Genomic DNA, 27,274 nt, shown 5'->3' on the forward strand with positions numbered 1-27,274 from the left:
CTGGACATTTTACTGCACAGCCAGTAAGAAATGGCTTCTTAATGATACACACATTTCTTGACTTCTTGCATGCATGTCAGTATAAGTTGTGTGCTGTTTCATTTCAGAGCTGTCCTAGTGATGAAGGTCTCTTCAAAAATAATGTGATTGAATATAAGACAGATTTTGAAAGAATAGATTGCTTCTGCTTCTCCATTTGAATGCAGTTGTGCCTTTTCTTTATTGGATTTTGAAGGGCTAATAGTAACTTGAGAAAAAACACGGTGAGTCACATATTGAAAAACAGCTTTGCTTCACTTAGAATGGAATACGGAATAATGGACTCTCTGACCCAAGGAAACTCTGGTATGATTTACTGCCTTCAGAAAGGAACTGCCTTTACCACGCCCTGTGACAGCTCAGGGAGCAGTTTTAAGCATTTATTTTTTAATTAATTGTACATGAATATTTTAACATTTGGGATGGGGGTGGGCGATACGGCCAAAATATCATATCACTATTTTTAAAAATATATACATATATGTATCACAATTCACAATATGGATCACAATTTTTTTCTTGTGGCTTTTCTCAGACTATTTTGCAAGTTTCTGAACAGTACAGCCAAACTAGTAACTATACAATAGACCATTTGCTCCGTTTTAAGAAAATATAGATCTAAAAGAAAACAAAAACTACTTATAACATTATAGTTTTTAAAATCTACTGAATGTATGCGTCTCTCAATCCGCAAATGCAGATTCAAAACATCACAAGCCAATTTTACATTTGAGAACGTCTCACTGAAAAAAAAAAATACACTGAGAAATTGGAAACATATTTTTGGTTGTCATATACAAAGTATGAGGCATTTGTGCCAAAGGGAAAATATGTAGGCTATTCACACATATGCATTCTTTTGTACAAATGTATTCAGTACACATTCATTTAAATGACAGTTTACAAGACACAAGTTGAAAGATATTTGTGGATAATAAATCATGTGTGAGTTTATGGATCATGATACATGCATTTGTCAATAAGATAGAGACTAATATCTTCATACTTTTCAACAAGAGACAAACAAATACACGTGGCTGAGCTGGATGGACAAGCGTGAGATCTGCTTATATTAAACTGTCCGCATTCCCTTTGGGGCGCTTTTTTTGGAGGTTTTGCTGTATTTTCATTCAATGTACGAACCTCATTTCTGCAAATTTTGCAAATGACTGTGCTTTGAGTTCTGTCGGACCTGGAAAATCCAAACCAGTTCCATATTGCTGAACTAGAACTTTTTTTCAGAAACTGAACTCTTTGTCAGTGTCAGCCATGCAGCATGTTTTCAAGTTAGCGGGGAATTAGAAAAGAATGCCAGCCAAGTAAACTGGTATCCAATCCAGCATTGTGTTTTTAAAGGCACCGCCTCCTATGTATGATGCCATTGATTTATAGGTGTGTCTTTGTTAGCAGTGGGGCCGGGAGCGCTAGTAAAACGGAGTATGGAAGCAGTAAGTGAGTGCTGTCAGTGCAACTGTACTGATAGAATGCACAGTAGCTCTGAAGCACGATATTTCCGATCTCTGTGAAGGCAGATCTTGGAGAAATTTTAATCGTTCACGATCTAAGATCGTCATGTCACACACCCTGTGGGTACACTGATTTTATTTTTTAGTCGTTTATCGACACTCAAACTTTTACCGTCGTCTCCAGGTCTTTCTTAGACACATGGGCCAAAAAAAAGACAATACATAGAAAGATTTAGAGATCTTGCATTGTGTGATTGTTGTGAGGTGGTGTTAAGTTGTGCATCATTTTTGCCCTGACAATCACAGTAAGTAGACACACTCAACTGTGACATTTCAGACACAAATGTTAAACTAAAGAAACTGAGTTTTAAACAATTTATTTCGTTATTGCATCTTTACAGAAAACAGCAATATTACCTTGTATGAAATGATGAGTGCGTATGAGGAAACGATCTGAGGAAAATATATTGGCTATGTGATATTTTCCTTTCTTTAGGATGTGCTGAACATTCAGACAAATCTGTGATATTCATTATATTACTTTGTTTACATGAGTGGCTTTTCTTAATAATTTTCTAATTTATACTAACTGGCCAAAGATTAAATATGTTGCATTAAATACGGGGCCTTCCTAAGCCTGATAAACTGTCAGCATCCTGCACGTGAAGAAATGCGAAGTCTGGACTGAAGAACGCTGCCCGGTCCAGTGAAAGGCAAAAGAAATCGCCCCTCTAAATGAACATTACAAAACCCCGGTCCTGGCAGCATAAGAAGGAGAGAGGGAAAAAAACGATAAGTTGTAGTCGATATTTAAACGAGCAAGAATGAGATAGGCTTCGGGCCTTACCCTGGGAAACTGCAGAGTCAAACTGCAGAACTGGAGCCCGCAATCCTTTCACTATTACATAAAAAAAAGAAAAAATAACATTTATTGCATGTAAAAACATAGAATTCCCACAGCTTTCCTTTTTGACTGATGAACCGATGAAGAGACTAGCTGCACGCTGCATTGCTGGGCTCTTAATTTTATCCCCTCTAACTGTGATCTCTGATAGCCGGCCTGCTGATTGCAGTAAGGTAATATATATATTTCTTTATCGCAGTCTGCACCGCAGGAATCAGACGAGCTGTATCACAGGCGGAGTTTGTTGATGTCCCGCAGATCCGAGACGGCAGCGGACAAGGCAGTCTAGTGCTGAAATTAAGCAGGATTTTGCATAAGGAAAAAGTTGCATGCAGAATTCATTTCACGGTTTATGTGTGGCTAATCTTCCGAGTGCCAGTATAGCCCTCTCTCTGAGGACCCCACTGCCACGTCAATATGATTTGTTCTCCGCCGTCGTTCGTTGTCGTCGCTGTACTCACTCGTCTCGGGCTTTCCAAGAGGTTTTCCCGTAATGTCCCGCGTGCCGGCGGATTGCGTTGGAGATTTATGCCCTCCTTTATGAAGACCCGCTCCGGGGATTCCCCGAGGACGCGCGGTTCCGTTTGCTCGTCTGATTCTAACGTCGGCGGAGCGCTCAGAATAGAGCAGCAGACTCGGTTCCCTCAGAACGCACGTCTCCCGTGTTGCGCTGCAGACAGCACAGTCATTGTTGTCTCCGTCTGTGCTTCCCCTCGGGAAACGCAGGATCGGCGACCGCTGCCGCTTTGCTACGAAAGTAAAGATGAAAAATTGAGAAGAGCTTTCTTAATCGCGTCTGCTGGTGGAGCTTAGCCAGGATTTGCCGGCTATCCCCAAGACGACTGACGTCTGTGGGGAAAAAGGGGGGTTGGGAAAGGCACGAGGAGCAGCCAGACTGATTCGTTTCATTAGAAGCAGCTCTGCCGGTTTTATGAGGGTCGTAGTTTGGCTCGCGATGCTCAGTGCGAGATTAGCAGGTAATGAGAGAGTTCTTGAAGGCTCTGTAAATTATATGCATTCTTGTTGTACATTTGTTTGCTTTTGCATTTGTTCTTTGAAACATACACACTGATTTATCAGAATTTACAATTTAAAAGTCTAAATGTTATTGTGTGTTTTTGTGTGCGCGCGCTTATGTGTGTTAATGTGTGTACTCCCGCACGTGTGTAGAAATAAACACAGTATTGAACTGTCCAAAAATGAAACTTAAAAAAAAAAAAAACAGTTTATACATCTGACTCTCGTCCAGTCTATTTTCAATATTATTTTTTTATTATTTGTCATATAGCAACAATCTATCCATATTTACACTGTAGTCCATAGACATGGAAATTATGAGTTTTGATACATGCCTATATGGTTTACGGTTATCAGTTATGAGAAACAATTTTATGAAATCTGCAATTGTCAGTGATGAAAAAGGCACACTCAAAAATGGCTAAAATAAGTAAAACTTTTCCTGATGTAACAAAAGCACTCACCATACTTCTGAATGAAAAGTCTGTATATGACACATTTGATTTATAATTCTTAATTTTTAAAACATCATATATCAACATTTACCTCTGCCTTCTTTTGCCCACTTCAATGTATCACCAACACGTGTTCAATTTTCTTGGTTACAGTAGTCATAGCCTCACAAAATAACCATTTAAAACGTAAAGTGTATTACTACACCATTATTGTATGGTACAGAAAAGCACATTTATAGCAGGAATTGGTAGAGATGGTTCTGGAAGGCAGTTGTGTTCGCCGTATTGAGCTGGCGCTCAATGACACTTCCACAGTAGGATTACACAATGGTGGCTTTGTCGCCCCGCAATCAGTCAGGCCAAGTAGGGGGGTTTCAGCATGGTTTCCAGATGACTTCTCCGAAACCGTTCAGGGAGAGGAGAGCTGCTCCAAGCAGTACCATTTAGCGTGAATCTGGGCTGCCCAACCCTGTTACTGGAGATCTAGCATCCTGTCGGTTCTCACTCCAGCTCTGACAAAGCACTCCTCGCTCAACAACCAGAGATCTCTTTGAGCTGCTGATTAGTATAATCAGATGTGTCAAATTGGAGTGGAAATGAAAACCTGCGGGACTGTGGATTTCCAGGAACAGGGTTAGTCAGCCCTTACGTAAATGCTAAAAGCTAAAAGGGCAAACAGTTTCATTTGTTGTAGAGGCAGGGACATTACTGAAACTGGAAAAATCATGCCACCAACTTGAGCATTCTTCAATCTCCTTCATTACACGTGAGGCACAGTAAAAAATAAGTGATGTAAAAAGTAATAGTCAGACTTTAAGGCATTTAATGGAATCCATTATTTTCAAAGAAATTCAATCGTTTGGGTGTAATTACTCGCTAATTATAAGGTAACTCTAGCCCTGGAGCTGCTGTCTCAGCTTTAGAAGCACTCATTCGATTAGTGTCTCGGTCAAGCCAGTGAGCTTAATTCAGTGTTGGTTATCAGCCATGCTGACTGCTACACAAATGCAAACAGCTAGGTTAATAGCCTCACTGTATTTTTATATGCATTTCTGAGTGGGGCTGACACAGTAAAATCAAAAAGTTTAATTTTTCCAATTTTCACTGTTAAGAGCTACCAAAGTGGAACTTTAGGATACTCAGTGAACTTGGTTCACATTGATTCCCCATTGTATATTTCCTTGTTTAAAAAAACAAAGAAGTAAATGCAGCCTGTACCATATAGACCTTGACACCAAGAAGACTGACCATATCATATTTTCTTGCTAATGTGTTGTCTAGACAGGAGTATAAATTTCAGTTTGCATATCCTTTGTGTTGCAAAGCTTGTGGTTGGAATTGTATTTTTTTTCTGTGCGTTTGAACTTTTGACTGGTTTTCCTGGGTGTCTTATCAGGACACCCACATTAAACCAGACCCACGCATGCGCCTACAAAGGTCATCAGTGAGTGAGTGAGTGAGTGAGGGAGTGAGTGACCACAATTTGCGGCGCATAGCCCACGGTGGCAGTCCTGCGGCGCCGGGGGAAAAAGGGAACATTTGGGCTTCTATTTAGATCCCAAAGTAACAACATTAAATGTTAAGGACAAGTAGTTGTGGATGGTAGCAGGTCACAGGTCTTGACAACTGGAGAGCTTTGTGTGTTACAATTGTGTGACATATGTCCTGCTGTGGCCAAGTATTGCAGCTTCAGGTTTCTCAGAAATGGATGTGATCTTCCAAGTGTTCTTATTGGTTGCAAGTCTATTATCTGTACAGACTCAGACTTCTGATGATACTAGACTAATCTGTGCGAGTACATTCAGGAAATGGCTAATACTTCCTATGAACAAGAAAGATATTTTTCACTAAACTCAAAAATGCACAAAGAAATTCTAGGGACATTATAATTAAAGTGCTGGTTGTGTAGAGACCACATGTTCTTGGCTAGAAAATACATTTTTAATTTTGGTCAAAATCTGGAACACTGCTTTCCTTTGAAACTCTAGAGCTTTAGGTGGCTTAAGCACGTTGTACTTATTAGTGGAAATACAAACAGACAATAGTCATTTTAAATAATTTCCACCACGTCAACTCTTGCCTGTCTGCGCACAAGCTTGTAAGGATCTGATGAACTTGTGACTTTTTTAGAAGAAAGGTTTTGAAGTGTTTCTAGGTATAGGACCACACATGATACTGATTAACTGGACGGTCTCTCACCTAGTTTTGAAGTTTTGAATTACAAACTTGTTTGATGTGATGTAAAGTCTTTGAAGATGTCTTGTGATTTCAGATGATGTTTGACATCCAGTAGCATTGCTGAACCATAGTTAATATTCTGCCCTGTTCCAAAGTTCACAGAGGCCTAGGTTTAACTGTGAAACATCAATCATGTCAAGCGGAAATAGGCCTACATGCTAGTTTTCTGTATGGTGCATTTATGGTGTGGTAGCCATGAAGTGTCTACACAGTGAAATGCCCAGTGTTAATTCAGATCGTAACAGTATTTATATGGGTCCATGAGGGTTAAACATGTACTCTGTCAGGGTAAAATGTACTTTATCAGGGTAAAGCACACTCTGTCAGGGGAAATTGTACTGTATAGAGTTGATTTGACACTATTTTGCTTTGTGCCTTGATAATAAAGAGGGTAGTTGTTTAGTAGTTGGATATGTTGTCATCATTTGCTTTCCTTGCTGATCACACCTCTTATAAAGAAGTTAAAATATTTATCACACTTTCTCTATGAGCTGAGGCCACTAAAGAAGGTAGCATTCGCATGGGCCACTAAGGGAGCTAATGTTAGCACAGGCCACTGACGGAGTTAACGTCAGCATGGGTCACTAAGGGAGCTAATGTTAGCATGGGCCTCTAAGGAAGCTAATGTTAGCATGGGCCACTGAAGGAGCTAATGTTAGCATGGGCCACTAAGGGAGTTAACGTTAGCACGGGCCACTGAGGGAGCTAGCATTAGCATGGGCCACTAAGGGAGCTAACATTTGCATGGGCCACCAAGAACCATCTTTCTGCCATCTTCCCTGGCAGGCTGTCGAGGACGGCAATCTGGAGGAGATGGAGGAGGAGATCCGTCTGAAGAAGCGCAAGCGGCGGAGACACGTCGACAAGGATTCCGGGAAAGAGGACGGGGAGAAGGCGAAAAAGAGGCGGGGCCGACCCCCAGCAGAGAAGCTCAATCCCAACCCCCCGAAGCTCACCAAACAGATGAACGCCATCGTGGACACAGTTATCAATTACAGGGACGGGTAAGTCCTTTTCCCTGAAGCAAAAACACATCGTCTGCGCAGACACTGCACGTGTGTTATATTTATTCCAGTTTGAGTGTATTTGGCCGAGAACCATAGCGCATGCAGTTGTTTCTCAACCTTCCTTTTAAGGGCTGGCTATCGATTTTTAGGGCTATTTTATTGTGAGTCAGGGGAAACGCGTGAAGAATATATCGATTACACCATCGTCGGGTTTCAGCAATCCAAACTACATCATCTACAAGCAATGTAAATCCTCAGTAAACATGATTTCATTGTGCTGGCGATAGACAGACGGTCGGTCTGGGATTGTGCGTCAAATTCTTGCCTTTTTTCCAAGTCTGCTGAAATGTGCGTTGGCTGACTGCAAGTCTCTCCTTTCCAAGAATCCAATACCTGCTTTCCATGAGTCGAATTCATCCTTTCCGTGGGTTGTAATTCTTTGCAGAGGGTCTTAATGACCGTTCGCTGCTGCCTCGACCGCCGCACGCTTTTCCGCCTGCCGGTTCGTTTCTCCGGGGGGGGGGGGCTAGACGGTTCCCTTCACGGGGCACCGGTGACGAGCGCTGGCTATCGGTTAAGTAAGACTCACACTGACGCTGCCCCAGAGGGAGCCCTGTCGCCTCCAGACTTGGCCAAGCCGACCTGGTACTTACTGGATCCCACCTCGCTCGATGGTGCTCAGCCCAGATTCTCAGAGCACAAGTGGGATTTCACAAACTCTCAGCCAGTGGCAGCAGGTCAGGCAGTTAAATAGTTTGAATTGTGAAACTTCAGTTTGAGTATTGAGCGGATTCCAAACTAACAAAGTTCTCAGGCAGGTAGACTTCCTATTGCCAAGTCAACAGCTTCTCTGTATTCATTTCATAGCCTCTATACTGTTACCCTGACTACAGCTGTGTCCTTTTCTTTAGATTACAGATTGATGTTTTTTCCCATACATGAATGCTAACTGGACATGCAGTGAGCTTGTGACCTGATTATACTGCACATTCTGAAAAAACGTAAGGTCACCAGGATCCCACATTATAGATTCCACCCACATAACAAAATGAAAAATAATTTTTTCGGGTATTTATATATATCATATTTCCTTGTTGGAAGATTGGCACTGTGTATTTCTGTATATATGAGATATGTACTTGACTGTGCATGCACTTGAAGAGGAGCTGTGCTTGTCTTGGAGGACAGATAATCAGCTATATTAAGCTGTTGTGCTTGGGGGCTCTCCTCTCATATTTGCATAGCTCAGATAACGCAAGTGATGGACGTGTTCAGTGAACCGCATGGAGCTCTAGATAGACATGTTGGCAAAACAACTGTTCAGTTGAAACCTGTTTCCCCCTCCCAACATTTAAAAAGCCGTCTGTGGCACTGCGTAAAAAAACTGTCCCTCACGCTACATCCTGTTGAGGTGCTAGTTATCAGAAACAAGATGTGTCCCAGAGTAATTTGTCCATAAATGGCACCCAGGGAGGATGTGTAACTGTCATCCCCAATGTTAGAATTTTATGCTGCTGATTATTCGCTCAGCAGCGCCCCCGGTGGTTACACAGTGAAAATGCTGCGACTGTAGGCCAATGGGCATTTCAAATAGGCTATATCATACAGCTCTGAAACTTAACTGCGTGACTGTATTTGATAATATTTCTCAGTCATTAACCAGTAGGCTGTCATTTTGGCAATCCATTTCCAGCCTTTCAAATACATGAAGCCCAGCTGCTTTAACTGAGCCTACATTTATAGGTTACTTTTATAGCAACAGCCCCCTGCCCCTCAATTAGTTTGTCCTGCAAGTACAGTAGTAGCACCAGTGCGTTTTTGACATTGCGTCAGCACTATCGTATTCTGCTGAACTTCTGAAATGAGACAATAAAATTTTGAATGATTTTCTGCATAACCGCCTTCGCTTATTTTCTTTATTTATTTCCTATTTTCTATTTTTTACGTGTTCTTAGAACTAAAACGTGGACCCTTGCACGGGCTGAAACCGCAGTCTTGCCGGCTCGGCGCGGATAATTATCTGGGAGATGTGCATTTTTTCTGAGCCGTCGCAGGTCGTCGCCCTGGGGTCTGACGCGGGCGGTTTTTTTTGCGGTAGCTGAATATAAACCGGCCGCATCTGTCGTTGCGGCATTCGGAGACAGCCGACGCCGCTTTCGGCGCGCTCTCCGGTCCAGCCGTGGCCCCGTAAAGAACAGCCGGTAAAGAGCAAACGTGCAGAGCGCGGTCTCCCGGGCAGGCTTTGGCAGTCGATCGCTCCATTATTCGGAGTTTGATTTATGTTCCTGGGACTGGCTAGGTTCTGCGGTATTTTTCTCACTGTACGTTCTCCATTCGGGCTCTGCGGCCTGGAACGTTTTTTTTTTTTAAACAATGCCAGTCCGTCCGCCTGCCAAGAGCAACAACCGTTTCAGTAACCGACTCACGGGTCCAATTACATCCAGTGTCGAGCAATTTCTGTCGTCCGACGAGAATCGATGTACGTTCACGTCGGTCGGATTCGCTTTGGCGGCTCGTGGTGTTGCTCGGCTGCTAGCCCTTTCCACGGTGATGTCCAGTAAATGAGCGTAAAAAGGCGGAGGGCTTTGAGCTTGGGTCTCGGTTTCAGGTCCAACCGACAGCTCAGCGAGGTGTTCGTCCAGCTGCCCTCGCGGAAGGAGCTCCCCGAGTACTACGAGCTCATCAGGAAGCCCGTGGACTTCAAGAAGATAAAGGTAGGCTTTTATCTACCCGGGCCTGGGCCCTGGCCCTGCACTCCACTGCACTGAGTACAAATACAGGAGTCTCTGTTGCTATTGTTTGTGTGATGGGTAATGTTTAGCTGTCCAGGCATCTTTTTCTTCTTTTTCTTTAAAACAGGGATTAATATTTCAATATTATTGGTAAAATACTTTCAAACATGACATCAACACTTTATTGAGCCATTGTTCAAAATTCATAGTCAGGCGTAGTTTATTTATTTATTTTTTTTTTTCAAACTTTCGGGAGTTCTTATTTTGCATACGGTGAAGATTTCACGGGGCACCAATGGTAAGGCCTGCTGTATGCAGTTTTTTTTATCTGATTGGACTGTGTTGTGTTGCTGGCAGGATCGTGTCCGTAACCACAGATACAGGAGCGTGGGGGATCTGGAGAAGGACGTCATGCTCCTCTGTCACAACGCCCAGACGTTCAACCTGGAGGGATCCCAGGTGTGTCTGCGGAGCTTCTCTCTCCTTTAACTGCACTTTAGACTCCAGCCAAGCGCACTACATGAAAATCACCCTCAGCTGTGTCGCTGTGTAACTGAAATCCTTTAACAGTGCTTTAGTCTCACTCCAAGCGCACTTCATGAAAATCACCCTCAGCTGTGTCACTGTGTAACTGCAATCCTATAACGATGCTGTAGTCTCCAGCTAAGCACACTTCATGAAAATCACCCTTAGGTGTGTCACTGTAAATGCAATCCTTTAACAGTGCTATGGCCTGCAGCCAAAGGGCGCTTCATTAAAATCGCCCTCAGCTGTGACACTGTGTAACTGCAAAGTTCAGCTTCCATTTGGCTGGTTTTGTGCTTCTGTGTACTCCACACACTGCATGATTGCAGTCATACTGAAATGCTATTGTCAAGTGTGTAACAATTTGACATTCCCTTATAACGTGGCGGGGTCTTTACAGATCTACGAAGACTCCATCGTGCTTCAGTCGGTGTTCAAGAGCGCGCGACAAAAGATCGCTAAAGAAGAGGAGAGTGATGACGACAGCGCCGATGAAGACGAGGAGGACGAGGAGTCCGAGTCCGAATGTAAGATTACCGGCCCCTGCCCTGCACCTCCTTTATCCTGACACCTTCGGATAACAAAGCGAAGCGTCTTTGCCGCCTCTTTGGCTATAATCTGAACCCGCGCCCTTTTCCTGCAGCAAAATCGGTGAAGGTGAAGATCAAGCTCGGCAAGAAGGACGACAAAGGCAAGAAGCGGCAGAGCCGGGCCAAGGCCAAGCCCGTCGTCAGCGACGACGACAGCGAGGAAGACCAGGATGACAACGTAGGTCTTAGCGACGCCTCCGAGCCTGACAGGGTCCTCGTCTAGCCCCGCCCGCCTCCTGCCGTGCCTCCCGCGTTGTTCTATCTGTCAGAGTTCACCCTGCATGCGTTAATCCCCTTCAAAAGCAGAACCGGTAGACGAGCAGGTAATGAGTGTACAGCGCTGTAGCTGATGTTCGTCTTTAGGGCAGCAGTGTAGTGTAATGGGTAAGGAGCTGGTCTTGAAACCTTAAGGTCACGGGTTCGATTCCCAGGTAGGACATTGCCTTTGTACCTGTGAGCACGGTACTTAACCTGCATTGCTTCAGTATATATCCAGCCGTATAAATGGATGCTATGTAAAAAAAAAAAAGGGAAAAAAAAGTTGTGTACGTCGGTCTTGTGCTAACGATAAGAGCATGTGCTAAATTCCTGTAATGTAATGTAACTTTCGCGTAAGCCTGGCTGTTGTAGTCTCCCTGAATGAGTAGAGTTCAGGAGCTTTTCCCGATGCGCTCCTCAGCTGTGACCAAGTCTCTCTCTGTCTTTATCCGCTGCGCTTCCAGGGAAAAAAGTAAGTGTCCTCTCGGCTTCTCTTGGCTTCTCTTGTGTGTCTCGGCTGTGGTGGGTTTTTTCCTTTCCCGTGCTCGTAAGCCCGTGGGGGTGGGGCGTTTCTGCGGGGCTTTCCTGACGTAGATTGAAGTAAAACACGCGCGTAGCCCGCGGCGTCATAGCCCTTCAGATATAACAGCTGTGGCGTCAGTCGCCGCCGGCGACCGATGATAACGAGCGATGGTGACACGGGCGTCTGGTGCGTTCGCAGGACCAGTCCGAAGGGAGCGGGAGCGACGAAGAGTGAGGAAGAGGAGAGCTGATGCACAACACATTTCTTGTTTTTTTTTTTTTTTTTTTTTTTTTTTTAAAGCTTTCAATTGATTGACTTTCCTCTCTTTTGATGAAATGTGTCTCTATCTCTGATCCCAACCCCCTCCTGCCCCCTCCCCCGCCCCCCCTAAACTTTTATCTATTCAGAATACATGACAGCACACAATCCTCCAGACGGTTCACCTGTACACTTTTGTTATGCAGTAAGACCCGGTGTAACGGCGGGAGATGGGCCGGCCCTGTTCGACACTCAGCTCCGGGCGCGCGCCGCAGGCTGTCCCGCCCGCTCACGCTGCACGCTTGTAAATAAAACTTTTATGCAACGAGAAAATGAAAAACTAAAAAAAAAGGTAGATATTTACGGAAAAAGATCGGATCCAAAAGTAAGTTACGAAGTGCCGACGGGCAGTTCGCTATTCACGTAATGCTTTTCTCGGACAGCGATTTGCTGCGAAAGAAAAGCATTATGTATAAAGTTTTTAACAGTGTTTATATATTCTAGCTCAATAGAGAAGGCTCGTGTAATCTGATAGTAATCTGTAATAGTGCCGCAGTTCAGCTCGCTCACCATAAATTATACAGAGAAGTTAAACGCCGCTGTACAGTACAGGGACATATCCATATCCATGCCTTGAGTTTCTGACTTCAGCCTTAGCTGAGCTTGGGGAGATGGTTCTGGAGATGTGTGTTATTTTGCAGGAGCGAGCTCTTGTCGGCAGGTTCCAGCGAGGGCAAGCCCTCCCGCGCGCCGTAAGGGCTTGTCCTCAAACTCAAACGCCAGGGGCGAAAAACTCTCCGGTCCCTTACGCGCGTAACGGACGTCATTTCTGTTTTCGTTTAACCGATTCGGCGGCTCATCTCATCGTGTTTCTCGATGTATTAACGGCCTTGCAGCTATGGATATTTTTATACTCTCGGTTTAATGATGCTATTTTTGTTGAATGTTGGAAAAAAAAATGCCGTACGTTATTTGCCTTCTTCGTCCTGTACTCGCTTATTCGCTCCTCGAAAACGTAAAAAGTAAAGAGCTTTTCGTTTAACGTCTCGGTTAGCAGACTCTTAATAGCCGCGGAAGTGAGCCCATTTTGGCACCTAAGTGTTTTGAGCGTACTCTTTCCTGTGACATATGCTGTTTAATGTGCAGCCCGACATGACCCCCCCTCCCCCCTCCCCGGCCCCCTCTTCAGACATATCTTTTTTGATGTGCGGTCAGTGCTAGCCCCCATCTTTCCCCAAAGTGTAACTTAATCTTTGCTTTCTTTGCACAATGTCTTTGTGGTTGTAACCCATAGCCCGAGGCAAATAAACTTCACTGATTTTGATTACCCATCTTTGTGTGCCTTTTTTTGTTGCTGTTGTTCTTCTTCTTTCATTCGAAAATGTCACATAAATGTCTTATGGTTCTGCATGCTTAAACTGTTTTCTGAAATTCGCTTGTGAATCAAACCAGAGGTTTGGAGTCCACTGGGATTCGATTCGAGTATTTGATTTTGCTGATACACTAAAAGCATGCCTTCTACAAAATTTAATACAGAGGGTAACATGCTATTTTGCTGAATCATCTTTGTTGAAATTGGCTGTATGAGAGCCTGCTGAAGAAAGATCACAATCAGGAACATTGTATAGCTGCGTTGCCTGAGTCGGACACAAGGGGGCGAAAGAGGGATCGAACACATCTTTTCCCAGAGATCAAACGCATCTTCCCTTTTTGTATTCCAGCCGTTTAAACAGGGCTAAACTAAGCCGATCCCGTCGAAGACTACACATATATTTCTGCCCTGTTTGTCTTGCACTTTGAAGTTTCTGCCCGTTTAGACAGCGGTAAGCCTCAGAAGAAATGGATAAATTGGACCTTAATCCGCGTCTCGGAGCCAGGGTTGTCGGATGGAAATAGTCAGGTGCCAGCGCCATCTCTGCTATTCCTCTGTTGCCTTTGCTCGGCCTTTGTTAGCGACGTCGCTATTATCGCATTGTGCCAGTGATAGCGGGCTCCGAGCGTCCAGCCCCCCGTTTTTCTTTTGCAGAGAATCCTCTGATGATTCCCCATTGAAATTAGTCATGTATGATTGAATGAAAGGGCCAGGTGCCCCGCGCTATTGGAGCTTAATTTTCTGGTGTTGTATCACGTTAGGTTTGGTGGAGCAAATGAGCTGTTGATCTTAAATTTGCACCACTTAAAAGGATCACGGGGAGGGTGGGGAGCATCACCCCTCAGATTCCAGAGGTCACAGCTGGTTTACAGGGGGGGGAAAGCCAGAATTTCACTGGACTTCAAATGTAGTGATTTCAATGCGCCAGTGTGTGTGTGTGTGTGTGTGTGTGTCTTTGTGTGTGTTGGACTAGTAAGAAATTCAGTTTCTGAGGCTTCAACGCATCAGGCCAATGGACCCATAATTGTAAGGGCAGGTCATTTTTGCAGACAAAATAACTTTTACTGTGCAGCACTAAGTCAGCCCCTTGATCTTCTGGAACTTTCCTGAATATTCTCTGGACTGTGAGGGAGAACAAGATAAACACGGGCCGTGCGCTACTTTTATTTTTCCTCATTGTCATCATCCAAGATAAATAAGAAGGAGATAAAAATGTTTTTGCCATACTGGACAGAAATTCCCTCTGGTTGTAAAACGTGGCCGCCGGCAGTTTAACGATTAAAAAAGCTAAACACATGCAAAACAACGGCACACCTGAAAATGAGATCCTAACCATCCTGAGAGTCTATCCAGGAGCCTTGCTTTGATTGAGCTTAGATTTTGCTTTTCCGTCACCTCTGGGAAACGAGTGGTGACAGGTCTGCCTGTACCTCTCCAGCGTTTCCAGTGTTTACCTCATCCAGAGGCTCCCCCTGGACTCTGATTGGCTCAGCAGCTGAAGGGACTTTTGCAGACAGCTGGTCAACACTGAGTGCGGAGTGGTCTGGAGTCCGTCCATTCACAACTGACTGCGGGGCACAAGGGGACTGCAGGTTTTCTGAGCTGTGGTACTGCCTGCAGCCGACTTGATTTGTAAAGGGCTCGAGTTGTTTTGCGCACATACAGCAGTTCTCAAGCCCAGAAATGCATGCTAAAATTGATATCGCTGGCTACTTCCGTCATAACGAACGCAGTTCTGCCCAGTGTCAGCGTTCAGAAGCTTTCTTCCTGTTTCCATGGAAGGAATTTCAATTCTGCAGCGTTTGATGTTTATGTCACAATCTCTCTTGAGCTTTTTGAGCTGGTAAATGCATTGTGTAAGATCAACTTTTTTTTATGTTCAGCAGTTTGTACACAAATTCCTGTCCATTGAGGAAAAAGGAAGTCTGTAACACGGTTCCTGAGTGTCAGATATTTCATGGTGTTGTTTCGTGATTGAGTACACAATTATTTTTGAAAACTCAAAACTTCCTTCCGAGGTATTATTGACCATTTAGAGCGTTTGCAGGATTAAACCCTTCTGATGTACTGAAATACAGTATTCATAAATAGTGTTCCCAGACTTTTTAGTCATATTGCAGAGGCATTTAACATCTGGATGTAACTGGAACCACGACAGGGCTGTCTGCTTGTTCCCTTTTGCAACCTGCCACCACTGCACAAACGAATACAGAAAACTAGCCGGTGGCACTAATGTTGGTGCACAGAGAATCTGTAATTCATGTTGCTTTCTAAAATACAGCTGCAACCAGTGATCTTGCAAACCTTGATTGGAAAAAAATTTGTTTGTGCAGTATTGACATTTTGACATATATGACATATGACGTGTGCATTAATGGCTTTAGGACACCACCTTGGCATAGATAATAGGAGGAACACTTTGCATTGTTAGTTGTGAGAAGTGAGAATGAAATCAGCTGGGCATTTGTCAACTAAGGAACTAAAGACTGACGATGAATCACAAGATCAAGTTCAATGGAAGAAAAACCAGTGCATAATTTGTAAATAATTTTTCTGAAAAACACTTTAGAATGGGGAAATCATAAGCGGTATAGTCTACATACATACAGTCATAGTCAACAAATGAAAATACTGTAGATCAATTTACTGTTTTAGTCTATACTCACAGTTTCAGCCAATGTCACCAGGTATTGTAAAACTCATGCTGAACAGAATTACTTCTGAAAACTTGAAATCCATCTTGTCAGTTAATGCCTTTTCGAGGGTATGGGTGTACAAAAACTTTACCAGAAAAACAACCCGCACTGCTTACAGAAACTCAAGAACCATTCACTATCGAAGAACTGTTGTGTTTCCATTTGTTATTCACTGGGAGTTCAGGTGTGTATTGCGATCGAAAATGTATTATTTAAACCAGTTCTCGAGTTTATTTATCTTTTTCAGCCTTGGAACCATGCAAATATGTTAATGGTTACTTTGTTTTATTATATATTTGTCATTGTGAATAAAATGTGTCAAATTTGCCAGATTTTAGTTTATTTGTTTAGCAGTTTGCTAAAAACATGTTTTCCCTGTCGCAAGTGATTCAATCAGTGTAACCATAACATGTCTTATAGGCTCCAAAAGTATATTAAGTTTATTAAATATATGTAGTGTGGTTAGTGGGTTGGCTGAGTTCTTGAAGAAGAATATTTAAAGAGGGCTTCTCTTTTATATAACGCCAATTATTATTATATATTTTTTTGCATCCTTTATTATGGGTGTAATGCATTATCTTGCTAAGGGATTCAAGAGCTGAATTTATAAGAAGTGTTTGTAGAAACAGAGAAGTACTATGGTCTTGCATCAGTCCAAGAATAGAACAAAGTAATAGATGAGGCAATTATGGGTACGTCAGATGGAAATATGCACAATTTAGTAGGAAGGCCAACTAATAATGAATTCAGGGCTTTGTGGTTATTTTTTACTGTAACATACTTTGTAATTATGTTAATATAATACATATACAACAAATAAATGACTAATACACTTTTGCTTTGTAGTAGATTTAATAAGTAAGCTAATACATAAACAGCAAAATTGTAGTTGCAATCTGTGCATCTCTGTCATGTTTATAGATTCATTTCAGATGCACATCAAGATATAGTGCTGCGGGAAACAAATATTGGAATTATGCATTACAAATATATGAATGTATTGCTGTCCTTAAACAAAAAGTTTTTTCACACAAAAAAAGCTTAGAATTGTGGTTTAGTACATTGATATTCAAGAGTGAGGCACATTTTCGAAACAGTAGGAAATTTGGAAATTGTTGCAAACAGGAGGCACCTACTTAGACTGACATCGCAGATACACCCTCGGTAAATATATTGCACTGAAACAATGCCAGAGAACTCATTCTGGCAGTAAAGGCTTGGCTATTGATTCAGACAGAGGAAGTTCTGCCCTGTCTTTTTTCTCAGCATAATGCTGTGAAGAATTTTACCGTCTGTAACTTGCGGTGAATTGCAAAATGTGCTTTTGCATTCAAATATAAAACATAAGATAAGCTACTTTGTGGTTACTGTTGAGATAAAATAATTTAAGGTACTCTGGGCATGTGCCACACCAGATCACTCTCTCTTACAATGAGCTTTACAACTTCTCAATTTGTAACCAAGCTGAAAGATCTTGCCCCTTCATAAAGTTTGGCATCCGAAGGATATCGATGAGTAGTTTTAAGGGACCGTATGGACTACAAGCACTGCCATTGCGATGAGTGATAAATTGTAAATTGCTACATCTTTGTCCCTGTTGGTGAAGGCAAGAGTAAATATCTGTCTATTTTCATGGTTTTTTGTCCACGTTTGCCAAGCATAACATCAGAACTTTAACTGCCACTTTAGTATGGTCAAACTATGTTATGCACCTGCCAAACAAGAGTTGTGGTACTCTTACCTCTCCAAAACAGCTAAGTAGCTAGCATTCTGTTCCCATCAGAGAACACACGCACACTTACCTCATTGGCAGCTAGTACCCCTGTATTTGATTGGCTGCAGTGGAGCAGAAGTGGGGAGAGATGGGAAAGTGGGGGGAGGGGGGATCTGCGGGAGATGGCGTGCGGAGGCCGGGGGGCCCAGCGTTCGGCAATACATGCTGCCTTTCAGATCTGATGTGCTCTGGAGGAATTTAACTCAGAAAGGGGAACTGGATTGAAAAGCACAGGCCTAGCAGGTGTCTGCATTGTGAAAGGGCATATCAGGCATTTAGCTCTTGGAAGCTTTCTGACAATTTAATTTTTTGACGGCCTCCTCCAAACACATTCTTTACCGAGGGAGAAGATGGCTTTTCGCGAGTGGAGGAATTTCCCCCTTTTCCTGTGACTTCTCTTTTCATCTCTGAAAAAAATATGTATGTACAGCTGTCTTATTTTTACCGGGAGAACAGGCACTGTGATACTGGCCGGTCCATTCACGCCACGTACGTGCTTCGGTGACAGCGCACCTGCTCGGTTAAAATGGCTCCACGTTTGACCTTTCAAGCATTTATGCTTAATTAGGTTTGCCTGGTGCACTGAAGGCCTCAGTTCAGCTGTTGCTGACACTGTCCTCCTACCTGACCGAGCCAAGCAAGGCTCTCTGAAGCATAAAGTCATTCAATAGCGTTCCCAGCAAATGGAACAATACGTTTCCCTGCTTGTATAACAGCTGCAGAAAAAGAATGCAATGCTTATATTATTTGCTGTGCTTGCATTGCTGCTTATAAATAATAGTTACAATAAAAATTGTAATAAATAGTATTTTGTATAGTAATATATATATATTGACTGTTTATTTCATCACGGTATATGACAGAGTCACATTATTTTATCATAGTTGTGTCCTTGTAATGATGGAAGGCAACAAAAACAAAAAATACTTTCCTAAAACTAACACAGGCTGAATGTTTCCAGATAACTAGCTTAGCTGGCACTGTTGTATAAGGGGTAAGAATCTGAGCTTGTAACACAGGCTCGATTCCCTGGTGGGACACTGCTGTCGTACCCTTGAGCAAGGTATTTAATCTCCATTGCTTCAGTATATATCCAGCTGTAGCATCTGCTAAATGCCTGTAATGTACAGTAATCTAATATACTATCAATCTCCGTTGCTTTTTTTATATTTTTAATTTAGTGACCGCTACAATTTCTAGATATATGTTCGGCCAGAGATATATCTGGCCTGTCTGGTATATCATCATCAGAAATGTACAGGCACCCCTATTTGTCTGCATTCTTATATTCAACAGGGATTATGTGTCAGAGGGAGTCTAGTCCACAAATTGTTTTGACTGTAAGGCAATTTCTACCACCTACTTTGGCTTTTTGCGAAATGGAAACTACATGAAGTATGTTATTGATTTTGACAAGAGATTATAAAATATAGAAATACTCTTGCAGTTTGTTATTCCTATTCAGAGTATGTCTTCAAGGATGGAGACAGATTTCAAAATCTATCTTCTACAAAAATGTTGATATACATACACAAAATTCTTTCTGTTGTCTGAAAGCAGTGACCGCTGAGTTACCAAGTGTAAACAGGACAAGGTGAGATACTACCTCTGGGCCACATCTGTCTAGACATAAATTATAATGGCACTGTCCATAGCCATTATATTTGCTATGAAATGAAATACTGTTTGACATGGAATGTGTTTCGAGGAACTATCACTGCCCACTGTTTCATGAATCATTTGACTTCCAGTCCATATATGGCTTTTTCCCCTCTCTCTTTCTCTCTCTCTCTCTCTCTCTCTCTCTCTATATATATATATATATATGTATACACACACACACACACACATATATATATATGCATACATACATGCACTATATCTCATAAATATGAAATCTCCTATGCATGTAATATGGAAGCTGAATGGTAATGACATAAATGAAATGCCTTGTTTGAGGCATTCACACAAGTGTATTATTCTCATTCATCATCATCATAATCATCATCATCCTTATTATTACGACTACTATTATCATAAAAGAACACTCAGCTTTGCATTTGACAGACTGGTCTGAGCTATGTGCGTATCATCTTCTGTGATTCAACAGCACTGTTCTTGATTTGTAGTTTCAGTTTCCCTGAACTCCTTCACCAGCCCTGTGATTCGCTAGCTCGGCCGAAGGGGACGGGAGCATAACAGGACAACTGAAGGGAGTAACCGGGCCCCGCACATGACCGGCTTACCGGGGACTCCGCAGGAAGCAGTAAAACAGTACGGGCTTTGATATAAGCATGCTGCTACGCTGCACTTATCATACCCCAAACTTGTGTGATAAGGTGCGGAGAACCCTGCTGTCTCAATCCCTCCCTCCCTGGGCCAGGTGACAGCCAATCATTGCACTGACCTGCTGGGACCCTAGCAACAGTCACCACCGGCATTGTGAGTATTTCACTCCAAGCCACGGAGTGTGCCATTGACCCAAGAACCGGTGCTATAGCAAGAAAATACCACCCGACGGGCCGCATTCCTACACTGGCACGCTGTAATGTTTCCCCATTACTCAAGTAACAAAACCGGGCCTAAATTTTGTGGCTCCAGATAAAACTGAATGTGCACTTGATATGCGATAATAAAGCATAGAGATGAGGAACTACATCATTTGTATGCTTCCTTTCCTTCTGACCTAATGTGCACCATGGATTTCTGGCATCCACAAAGGACTGCAACCATTTTATGACCGCAGTTGCAGTTTCAAATTAAACCACACAAGCAAGCAGCACTATAGTTAGCTGCACCATTTCCTTTCTCTACGTTTGAAGGAAATGTTGGTTATGTGTGCTATCTCATTCAGGGAGACAAAACGCACAGGAAACCCTGCATCTTTTCTAAATGCATTTCACCAACTGTGCCAACGTATAGATGTGGATAAAAGTGTGATTGCATTGCAAATTCAACTTATCCCGACTGCACTTAGGAGCTGCAATGTATCTAACAAGGCAAGGGGAGTATTACATAAGATATACAGTAATTTGATTTAAAAGAATATTTTTGTCTTTTGAGAAAAAAAAAACTGACAGGTATTCTTAAATCAAGGGATTTATGTCTAAGGAACTTTACCATGGGATGCTGGCCCCGAATAATTAAATCCACAGAGGTGCCATTGTTGAACTTTTAAGAAGCTTTGAAACTATTAAAAACAGAGGACTGATTGAATTTATAAAATAAGATTTAAAAAAATATATATATATATTTATTAAATATTTTACTCCTTTGCCGAGATTGATTTCACTGACCCCATTGTCATGCATTCCACATACAAGTACAACATTAACACCAGAGGGGTTTAAATAGTAACTACTTGACACAACTGTCCCCCCCCCCCCCCCCCCCCCCCCCCCCCCTTCTGTTGTATATAGGCCTACAGTATTGGCTTTTATGTACTTTTAGGAAATGATAAAATTGCAGTTAGATGACCGAACGAGACCTGATTTGGTTACCGCTTGAAAATGCGCCAATGCGAGAAATGACAAATGCCTACGCGTGCGATAATGAATACGATCATTTTTGCAAATGCGTAACATTAGAGACATGCCTTTATTCATTTGTAAGAAGCGCTGCATTTTAAGTTTGCATTTTATGGCGTTTAGTCAACTGAAATAGTTGGTATTGTCACACTTCGACAGTTTCCAGTGAGGCAGAATGGACGAGTTGGCTAACAAATCTCTCCTCAGCTCCCATGATTATACCACAATTTTCGGGAAATGCGCATTAGCTATAGTGCGCTGGGGACTTCTCCAGCTAACCTATAACCGAATGAGCAATACGGTAAGCAAAGCATGTGTCAGGTTCGGTAATCAGGCGTGCAGTCGTTTATGGGAATACAAGTGGAACTGAGAAAGTGTAACCGAGAACTTGCTCGGATTAAGACGCACCACGGCCTCTGTAATTTGATTATAGTCGCTAAACAAACAAGCCGACATACATTTTATCTGTTTTGACTCCCTTGCGGAAACTAGCAGATGTATTTCTTATTGAGAGATCATATTCTCCCCCTTAATGTTCACATCTGGTTGTTTGGGTGAGCGTAGTTTTGCAATAACACATTTGGACTCGTGGGATTTGACACTTTCTCCGACCAGTTATACACATGTTGACTAATGTGAAATGGCTTCAATGACTAATGGCTTCAATTTGCGTTTGCAAAAATTATTTGTCTGAAATATATATTTATACCCACTATATGCACTGCTATGCGCAGTATGCGGTGAGCTCGCTCTCAGTGACTCCGGCACACATTTCACTTGTGGTCGTTCGCATGTGGACGTTTTGGAAAATAGTGGAATCTGTGGAAAGAATACCTCAGGTGTGAGAGGACAAAGGTCATACAGAACGAACGGGGTAAATTGAAATTTAAAATGGTGTGCACTGCTGCACACCTCGAATTCCCCGAGCGCTCGGATTTCTGCCAGCACGCTCTCAAAGGAAATTTTCTCTGGCAGGAGCTAAAAGAGGTCTCTTGTGGATGGCACCCAGAGCCGCGAGGAAACGGGTTCGTGTTGTCAAGTTTCTTAACCTTGAGTTAGGGTTTAATTTCAAGGGCCGCTTGTTTGTCTTCCTCCAGGTAGCCTAATATCTGCTGCATAAAAGGTGGTATCATGTTAGAATGGCTCCGCCCCTCTTTGGCGGTCAGTCAACGTCCACAATACACAGAGCAGTTATTACCTAATAAAATGGCCCAGAAAGTGGATGTTTATGAAAATGAATGCGCGTAGAATGCATACGTCTTTTGTTCATGTTGTGACAATGAAATAAATCTGAATCTAAAACTGAAACCACGATGCCTACATTTTTTTTGCATCATTGTCCTTATCATATTTTCGGCTATAATGGCCGTTTTATGCCACCTCAGGAATCACATTTTATGCATAGCTGCATACTTACAACAGCTGTCAGATATGACTCAAAACGATATATTGTGTAAATAGGGTATAACTTGGTTGAACAGATGGCGAATTTTGAGGTCTTACAGGGGTCAGACGACAGGAGCAGGATCTGGATGTTTTACTCTCTGAATGGAAATATTCCAAGTTTTAAATTTTGTATATTTTTTAAGCTTTTCTGGTTGGCTTTGGCTGTGAATTTAATGCAAGGTACTATATATTGAGGTATTCGGGTATTATATATCTGTGCGTAAGCAGCGTATTAAAGCCAGTTAACGTCATGAAGATGACCTTTCCTGGCGCTGTGATCTTCGGCTTGAGCCAACACCCCACTTTCCACGAACAACCAAAATTGTTTGGTGAGTGAGTACGAGGTTCGGCTCAGATACAGATTACATTTAAGATCACCAGAATAAAAAAACTCAAATTTATATTTAAAATGTGGCTACACGTAATGAAAATGTTCCATTTTACGTTAATATTGTAAGGTTGAATGTTCCAGGTTTTCTGGGCGATTTTTTTTCCCAGTGAGCAGTGAAGGCCATTATTGGTCAGTACTGACACTGAATGACCTCAAAGACCTTGTCAAAAATAGAAGAAAATTGCAGTTTTCACTCTTGTGGTTTTCCTGTTTTATATAACAGTATTTCTTTTATTGAGAATACGTTTGCTTACTACGTGTTCATTGGACATGGACTTTTTAGCTAAAACTCATTGCTTAGCACCCCTCAAATGAAATAATTTGATGTCCAAAACATTTAATTTCCTCTCATTCAACTTTAAACAGTTCTGTTTATTACAATTTCAGTGATTTCAGGCAGAAATTAGACATTTTAATTTTAAGACCTGGATTAAGAACAAAGGTAGGAAATATGGGGAAATGGCCAATCAGAAGCCTGGAGGGGGAATGGAAACAGGTGGCAAGACAGAGAAAGCCGGTTTAGGGGTTGACCAGGACGCTTGGATTCTTTACAGGGATCTTTACGAACCACAGGGAGTCAGTGGCTTGTATTAGCATTTCTTAAAGAAGGATTTGTGGCTAACCCACTGTATACTGATACATCACACGTGCAAGCATCAAGCACAGCCACATTGCAACATTTCAGTGAATAAGAGCAAAATAAGTTGAAATGAGAGGGTCTTTTGTGCCCTCTGTGTTTTCAATACCAATAGACGTAAAACTGGGAATTGCATGGCATTACCTTACATTAAAGCCAATTAACAGGCGCTCTTGTCCAGAGCGACTCACACACCTTTTTTAAATGATCCATATTAATTTATTTATATATATATTTTTTACATAATGTCCTTTATACAACTGTATATGTACTAAAACTTAATTTAGGTTAAGTATCCTGCTCAAGGGTACAACATTATTGTAGTAGTTGCTAATTGAAAATTGAACCTTGAACAAGCCCAGTTCCCTAGCCATTATACTACACTGCCATCCAATAGGAAACAGCAATGAGGAACAACACTATTCCAGCATTGATTTTATGGGAATCGACATGCAATCATGGCAATCCAAGGGCAAGCCGGCGCATCTCCGCTCAGGAATTTTAGCAGTCTGGTTGTCAGCTCTTTCACAAAGCTCAGCCTTCAAGTCAACACGCCGCAGCAAAATAAGAGGGAAAAGTTCAAATATTAGACTTTCCCGTGGAGCTGGTTTCTTGACGAGCTGACCTGGCCAGTATCAACACTGGGGGACAGGGGGCGTACAGCGTGTCTGTCTGGTCTGCAGACGACTCTGGAGGCGATGCGAGTTTGTGCCGGGAACGCACCCGTGCTCATCCCGCACAGGAAGAGGGGCATCTCCCTCCCATGCCCCTGTACGTGACTGTGCTATGCGTCACCCAGTGCCTTGCATACTGTCCATATTGTACTGGGGCCTCGTGAGAATCTGCTCTGCTGCATTTCCACCACTGGCAATTTTATGGCCACGGATTTTTTTTCCAAGCAACAGCAGGCCCCGGTTTTTTTTTTAAAGTTATTTTTAGTTCTTTGCCATATTGAGCAGACACAGTGAACACTGGAAATTTTCTACAATCATACTTCAGTACATGGAATTTGGGCCACTACAGACTTTTCCTCTCAATTATACTTTGTTGTGTCTTCCAATGAGACTACGCTTGAATTTATAAGTAGGTCATACTGAAAAGCCAGAATACTGAACAAAATAAACATATGCTGTATTTCCACCAATATTCTTAGCAAAATTCTTCTTTCAAAGTCTTAACTTCATAACAAATCAATCAACTTGAAAAATCCTGATAATGCTATAGTGGACCACAACAATTACCATACTATTTCTGTAGAATATCAGTTCATATTGGATTGACATTCAATATGCCATGCATCCGTGGACTGCCATTGTGTCTTAAGCGATTGTTTTTTCATCTTCAAAGAGAGTGGCGCTGACGTATACGATTCTGTGTGCAAGCACGCCAAATTGAGCACGGACTTCCTGAAGACGCAGGGTGACTAAGTATTTTATTGCGGTGCAATAGGCTCCCCCGCGGCTCAGCGCTTTCGTCAAAAGGGGGCACAATGCTGATTTGTGAAATGAACTTTCGTTCGAGCCTTCCTGTGACGCATTGCTCCACAGAACACTATCTTGAATCATTCAGTCGCGCCTTTTGTCACACACCATACTCTTGGCGGATGGCTGAATGAAACAAAAAAAACTTCTTCTTTTTTAAAAGTAAAAAAAGGGAACTGCATCCTGATTCATCCACCATTCACCCATCTCAGTGCATTGGGATTTAAAAGGGAACATTACAACTGCTTCTTTATTGGGTTCAGTGACGTGCCATGTTGCTGGCACTGGGCTTGCCCAAGTTTTTGCTTAATAAAACTTAATTTTGAAAAGTCCAACTTAAACATAATCGTAAACCTGATGAACTAAGATGATAACTTGACTATAAAAAGGAAATAAAGCAAGTACATTTTCTTCATGGTTCTCATGGTTCCCATCCATTGGAATTACATATATAACGAAAGTAATTTTGTTCCAGAACAATCTTTACTGCTGCACATCCAAGTATTTAATTAACCAATCATGCCACAGATGATCAGATTAAGAGGAATTAGGAATTAATTAGGAGATTTTATGTGATTAGTGTGATAGGAAATTACAAAATAATGAAAAAAATTCTCCATAAGTGTTGTTCTGAAGCAAGCCTTGGTTGTATGTGGTTTGAAGAGTGCCCCTTCTGGCTAACTAGTATTCTGCACCAAGCTCTGTCCTTTTGTGTTCAGTCAATTAGAGATTTCTCCTCCGAAGACTCCTCGTCCATGGTAATATGACTGTAAGTCATGTTTAGGTTTTCTGGACTGTATGCATTCTTTAGTGCAAACTTCATCCCAGTTAAACCAAAACATCCATATCTGATGACAGCAGCCACTATTAAAACAGACTTAACCCAGAGCTAAGGGAATATGATGATTAGTTGGTTTGGGGTAAATTCTTAAACCCATAATTTACAATACAAGACCCTCGGAAATGGTTCAGTTGTTAACCTCTGACCACATTAGTGTCCAAGTATCATTTGTCACTGGATACAGATTTGATTACATTAGTGTCAATCTGCCTCAATCTGATAAATATGATTAATTACAAAACTACCATGTGCTTCTACGCCTTTTTGAAAGGGCCAAACACTATTTAATGTATTTCTTTGTAAGTTTAATGCTTTGCTGTATTTGTGTACTCAAAATCGAGCCTTTCTTACTTAATGGCTAAAGCAAACATCACCAAATTTTCTAACAAAAGCATCAGCATTATGTCAAAACCGATTGTGCTTGAAGGTATATTTGAAATGTCCCTGGCTTCTGGTCATGGTGCAATGGCTGAAAAGTGGGCATCCTATACATGGTTCTGCATAAGGTTAACCATGTGATATCTTCTCCAGTGGTCTGTGAATAAGGGATGGTTGCATTCGTAAGTTAGTGGAGTGGATACGGTGAATAATTCCAATGAAAATGCTGATGAACACAAGGAGAAAGGAATACAAATGGCAGCTCAGTGCAACTATGGTGACGGCTGAAAAATGACACCGGTTGGTCAGAATTTCCCCCGGTGTGAGTTCACAGAAAAAAAATGAATGAATGCGCAGTTAAACTCTGGAAAGCAACCTGGGTAGAGGTACAAAATCAGAGTCGCTTAAAATCTTCCAGCTGTTCAGTATCACCATTGGGGGTTTTTTTTTTCTCGCATGAAAACAGTACTGTGCATTCACAAAATGACCCCCCTCCGCATTCCTAATGCCACGAGGACCCATGGTGATGGACAATAAGGAAAGGTGACATCTCATTAAACACCATTCCTTCTCATTCAAGCCACTTGCCTAACGGAAAGCCGGTGGGGGAAAAACCATGAATAGAATCCTACAGTGACCTATATCCACCTTTAAGTAGGTCACTTTCCTCAGAATATTTATTAATTTATTTTTTTAACCACGGCCCTCTGGCTCGTAAA

General features: G+C 42.1%; 1 protein-coding gene and 1 long non-coding RNA gene across 5 annotated transcripts in view; one reads left to right on the top strand and one right to left on the bottom strand.

The window, feature by feature from the left end:
- smarca2 (SWI/SNF related, matrix associated, actin dependent regulator of chromatin, subfamily a, member 2) overlaps positions 1-13,341 on the top strand; it is a 39,431-nt gene extending 26,090 nt beyond the window's left edge. The window contains exons 29-35 of one of the 3 annotated variants that reach the window (XM_035436212.1): positions 6,906-7,123; positions 9,735-9,840; positions 10,216-10,317; positions 10,784-10,910; positions 11,027-11,151; positions 11,696-11,703; positions 11,953-13,341. In XM_035436212.1, the coding sequence (XP_035292103.1) occupies positions 6,906-7,123; positions 9,735-9,840; positions 10,216-10,317; positions 10,784-10,910; positions 11,027-11,151; positions 11,696-11,703; positions 11,953-12,004 (738 nt within the window). In that variant the 3' untranslated portion in view covers positions 12,005-13,341. Of the gene's footprint in view, positions 1-2,261; positions 2,583-6,905; positions 7,124-9,734; positions 9,841-10,215; positions 10,318-10,783; positions 10,911-11,026; positions 11,152-11,695; positions 11,704-11,952 lie in introns of those variants that run through there. The other 2 variants (XM_035436214.1, XM_035436213.1) reach the window with 2 other exon arrangements.
- LOC118237480 lies at positions 1,867-3,322 on the bottom strand. 2 transcript variants are annotated; one of them, XR_004767183.1, is made up of 3 exons: positions 2,871-3,322; positions 2,353-2,403; positions 1,867-2,263 (listed from the first exon to the last, which is right to left on the bottom strand). It is a non-coding gene; the product is annotated as an uncharacterized LOC118237480 (long non-coding RNA). The 2 variants fall into 2 exon arrangements; XR_004767184.1 differs by having other exon boundaries at positions 1,867-2,700.
- Positions 13,342-27,274: the final 13,933 nt, after the last annotated feature.

The sequence above is a fragment of the Anguilla anguilla genome, chromosome 10, assembly GCF_013347855.1.
Source record: "Anguilla anguilla isolate fAngAng1 chromosome 10, fAngAng1.pri, whole genome shotgun sequence".
In the NCBI taxonomy this organism is placed as follows: Eukaryota; Metazoa; Chordata; class Actinopteri; order Anguilliformes; family Anguillidae; genus Anguilla; species Anguilla anguilla.